Source organism: Equus przewalskii, chromosome 22, assembly GCF_037783145.1.
Source record: "Equus przewalskii isolate Varuska chromosome 22, EquPr2, whole genome shotgun sequence".
Lineage (NCBI taxonomy): Eukaryota > Metazoa > Chordata > Mammalia > Perissodactyla > Equidae > Equus > Equus przewalskii.
This window is the reverse complement of record NC_091852.1, coordinates 43,363,146-43,366,934: the sequence shown is the minus strand read 5'-3', so window position 1 is coordinate 43,366,934 and position 3,789 is coordinate 43,363,146. Positions and strand designations below refer to the sequence as shown.

At 36.3% G+C, this 3,789-nt stretch overlaps 1 protein-coding gene across 4 annotated transcripts in view; it reads left to right on the top strand.

Moving 5' to 3' along the window:
* The window catches only part of LOC103550276 (putative exonuclease GOR), a 33,225-nt gene that overhangs the window by 13,787 nt on the left and 15,649 nt on the right, over positions 1 to 3,789 (top strand). For 2 of the 4 annotated variants that reach the window (XM_070590677.1, XM_070590675.1), the window contains exon 5: positions 995 to 1,091. The exons of the other annotated variants lie outside the window; for them this stretch is intronic. Coding sequence is in view for 1 of the 2 variants with exons in the window: in XM_070590675.1 (XP_070446776.1) it covers positions 995 to 1,091 (97 nt within the window). In the remaining variant the exon portion in view is untranslated. The remainder of the gene's footprint in view (positions 1 to 994; positions 1,092 to 3,789) is intronic. 4 annotated transcript variants of the gene reach the window in all.

Sequence of the window (3,789 nt, the reverse complement as noted above, 5' to 3'; positions counted from 1 at the left end):
GTCTCCTCTAGGATTCTATATAGATTAAAGAATAAGGGCAAAACAAAGACAAACAAAAAAGGAACCTCTTACAGAGAAATGTTACCCTTTTTCTTCTAACTTTGTCTTTTTCAGCATCTCTGTCTGTCTTCTCTGCTCCTCCCAGCCCTATGGCTTTCTGTTGGTGATGGTTTACTGTAGGGAGAAGAGTCTCGGTGTTGGCATGTGGGCGCACCTGGATTCAGTAACTAGCTCTGCAGCAGTAGGCGAGATATTTACTCTTCTTGAGTCTCAGTTTCCTCATGGAAATTGGTGATGATGGCACCCATCCTTGTAGAATCCTAGTGAAGATTAAACGAGAAAACAGTTAATGAGCTTATACCAAACCTGCACATACTAGGTGGACAATAAATTAGTAATCTACTATTTATTATTGTTATATTCCTTTCGCTTGTATCTCTCACATTTCATCCCTTTTTTCTTTTACTGAGCTATTGTCATAAGTCCTGGTATAAAAATAGTAATTACTTAATGGTTTTAGGAAAGTAACTTATAGAAGAAAGATAATGAAATGAAGATCGTGTCTTCCCTTTGTTGTGTGATCTTAAGCAAATTATGAGGCCCCTTTAGCCTTAGTTTCCTCACCTTTTAAGCAAGAATAATAGTAGGTGCCTCTGATACAGTAGAGGCTTGCTTTGAGAATCAAATGAGTCCGTGGACACTGTCAACTTCGTATGGGCTTTGCACTGTGCACCCTGTATAAATGTACTGTGGTCTTTAGTTTGTGAAGATAGGTATTTGGTTCCTGGGTTGGATTTATGGGATTAAGTTCATTTTTTTCTTTCCTTCTCAAAAAACATAAATACAACATGTAAAATAAGTTGCTTTTTGTATGTGGCACCATTTTTCCCCGTCTGTTGAGTTAGATAAATATTTATCCATTATATTGCAGATGACATTTATGCATAGACTTTGGATTTAATATTTTCATTTAATTGTTCACTTTGTGATCTAGGCTAAAATAGAAGAAAAGGCTATTTATGAACGCTGTGGCAGTAAAAATATGTATGTGAACATAGTGATAAATACTCTTAAAAAGCTCAGAAATCAAGGTAATTTCTTTTCAATTAATCAAGTAATGAGATAAAAACTTGTGATTAACTGACACTGAATGTGTTTTCTTTGTTAGCAGGGTCATTTTTAGTTATTCAATGTTATGTATTTTTTAAATACTCTTGAGTAGAATGTGCAGCAGGCATTTTTGGTTGAAAATAACAAATTAGATGTGAAATTGGAAATATAAATATAACCTCATTGAACGAGGTTGTCACTGAGATATTTAAATTTGGTTTTAGTTAGAAGAGTAACTCACCTCCATGTAGAATAGTAGTTCTTAACTTCTGTTTTTAAATTTTTGTCCCCCTGAGAAGTCTTTTTAGACATTGTTTTTTCTATTCTCACCTCCCCCTCAATAAAATTAAGTCCTGAGGGATAATATTTGGTCAGGTAAAGTTGAGTCCTGGAGAGCCACATACCACTGCACTATCTAAGATTTTTTTCATTCCTCAAGAGCAAATTTTGCTCCCCTGAGGGCAATACCACACCACTGAGAATGCATAGCGTAACTCCAATAAAACAGAAAAGCGTTAAACAAAAAAAGCCAAAGATAACTCTCTTCCAGATGTCTTATATAGACCGTTCTGTGCCTGACTATAGAGATGTATGTAATTTTAATGAATCAGTCATTTATATACGTATAGTTCGTCTACCTTTTTTCGCTGAATAAGGTATCATAGAGGTCTGTAGTCAGCTAATTAGAATCCATGTTAACATCTAGATCTATATCATACTTGTTAATGACTACATGATACTCTATAGTCTAGAACCTATACTGTGGATGTTCCGTTATGTGGAATCTATCATCTAGATGAACCAAACACATTTGAGTATTTAGATTGCTTACGTTTTTTTCTACCATGAATTTTGTGATCAGTGTTAGTGTAAACTCTAACATTTCCTCGTTGTCGAGCATATATGGCCTCAGTATAAATTCCTGTGCAGAGAAGCTAGCAGAAGGGTCTGCATGTTGAAAATTGGTAAATATTGTTAACTGCCTCCAGAAAGGGTTTGTCCACTTACATTCCCCACCACTAAGATAGGAGTTGATGTGTTTTTCCTCACAGCTTACTGAACTTTATCATTCATTCTCTTTTGGAGTGCAAAGGTGTAGACCAAAAATAAAGTTAGTCTTTTTTTTTTATTACTAAGATGTTGAAGACTGTCTTTTTTTTCCCTCTGTCTCCTTAAATTCCCTGTTTGCATTCTTCTGTCCCCGTTTTTAATTGGCCTGTTCACTTGGGACTTTTTGCATATCTCCTTCTCCTCAGTTTGTCACTGTGCTTCAACCTTATTGATGAAGTTTTTTATAATGTAGAAGTTATTTACAAAGTATAATCAATCTCTTCCTTTTTGGTTTCTGGGTTTTGTGTCATGCTTAGAAAGGCTGTTCCAATCTCAAGAATATAAAAATTGATCATCTATGATTTCTTTATGGCATTTTTTGTTTTATTAATGTTATGATAGATTACAACCTTGTGAGATTTCAGTTGTACATTTTTGTTAGGCATGTTGTGGGTACACCACTTCCCCCTTTGTGCCCTCCCCCCACCCCCCCTTTTCCCTGGTAACCACCGATCTGATCTCCTTATCAATATACTAACTTCCACCTATGAGTGGAGTCATATAGAGTTCGTCTTTCTCTGACTGGCTTATTTCGCTTAACATAATACCCTCGAGGTCCATCCACGTTGTTGTGAATGGGCCAATTTTGTCTTTTTTTATGGCTGAGTAGTATTCCATTGTGTATATATACCACATCTTCTTTATCCAATCATCAGTTTCTGGGCATGTAGGCTGGTTCCACGTCTTGGCTATTGTAAATAATGCTGCGATGAACATAGGGGTTCAACGGACTCTTGAGATTTCTGATATCAGGTTCTTAGGATAGATACCCAGTAATGGGATGGCTGGGTCATAGGGTATTTCTATTTTTAACTTTTTGAGAAATCTCCATACTGTTTTCCATAGTGGCTGTACCAGTTTGCATTCCCACCAACAGTGTATGAGGGTTCCTTTTTCTCCACAACCTCTCCAACATTTGTCGCTCTTGGTTTTGGATGTTTTTGCCAATCTAACGGGTGTAAGGTGATATCTTAGTGTAGTTTTGATTTGCATTTCCCTGATGATTAGCGATGATGAACATCTTTTCATGTGTCTATTGGCCATATTCATATCTTCTTTAGAGAAATGTCTGTTCATGTCCTCTGCCCATTTTTTGATCAGGTTGTTTGCTTTTTGTTGTTAAGCAGTGTGAGTTCTTTGTATATTATGGAGATTAACCCTTTGTCGGATAAGTGGCTTGTAAATATTTTTTCCCAATTAGTGAGCTGTTTTTTTGTTTCAATCCTGTTTTCCCTTGCCTTGAAGAAGCTCTTTAGTCTGATGAAGTCCCATTTGTTTATTCTTTCTATTGTTTCCCTCAACTGAGGAGTTATAGTGTCCGAAAAGATTCTTTTGAAACTGATGTCAAAGAGTGTACTGCCTATATTCTCTTCCAAAAGACTTATTGTCTCAGGCCTAATCTTTAGGTCTTTGATCCATTTTGAGTTTATTTTGGTGTGTGGTGAAAAAGAATGGTCAATTTTCAATCTTTTGCATGTGGCTGTCCAGTTTTCCCAGCACCATTTGTTGAAGAGACTTTCTTTTCTCCATTGTAGGCCCTCTGCTCCTTTGTCGAAGATTAGCTGTCCA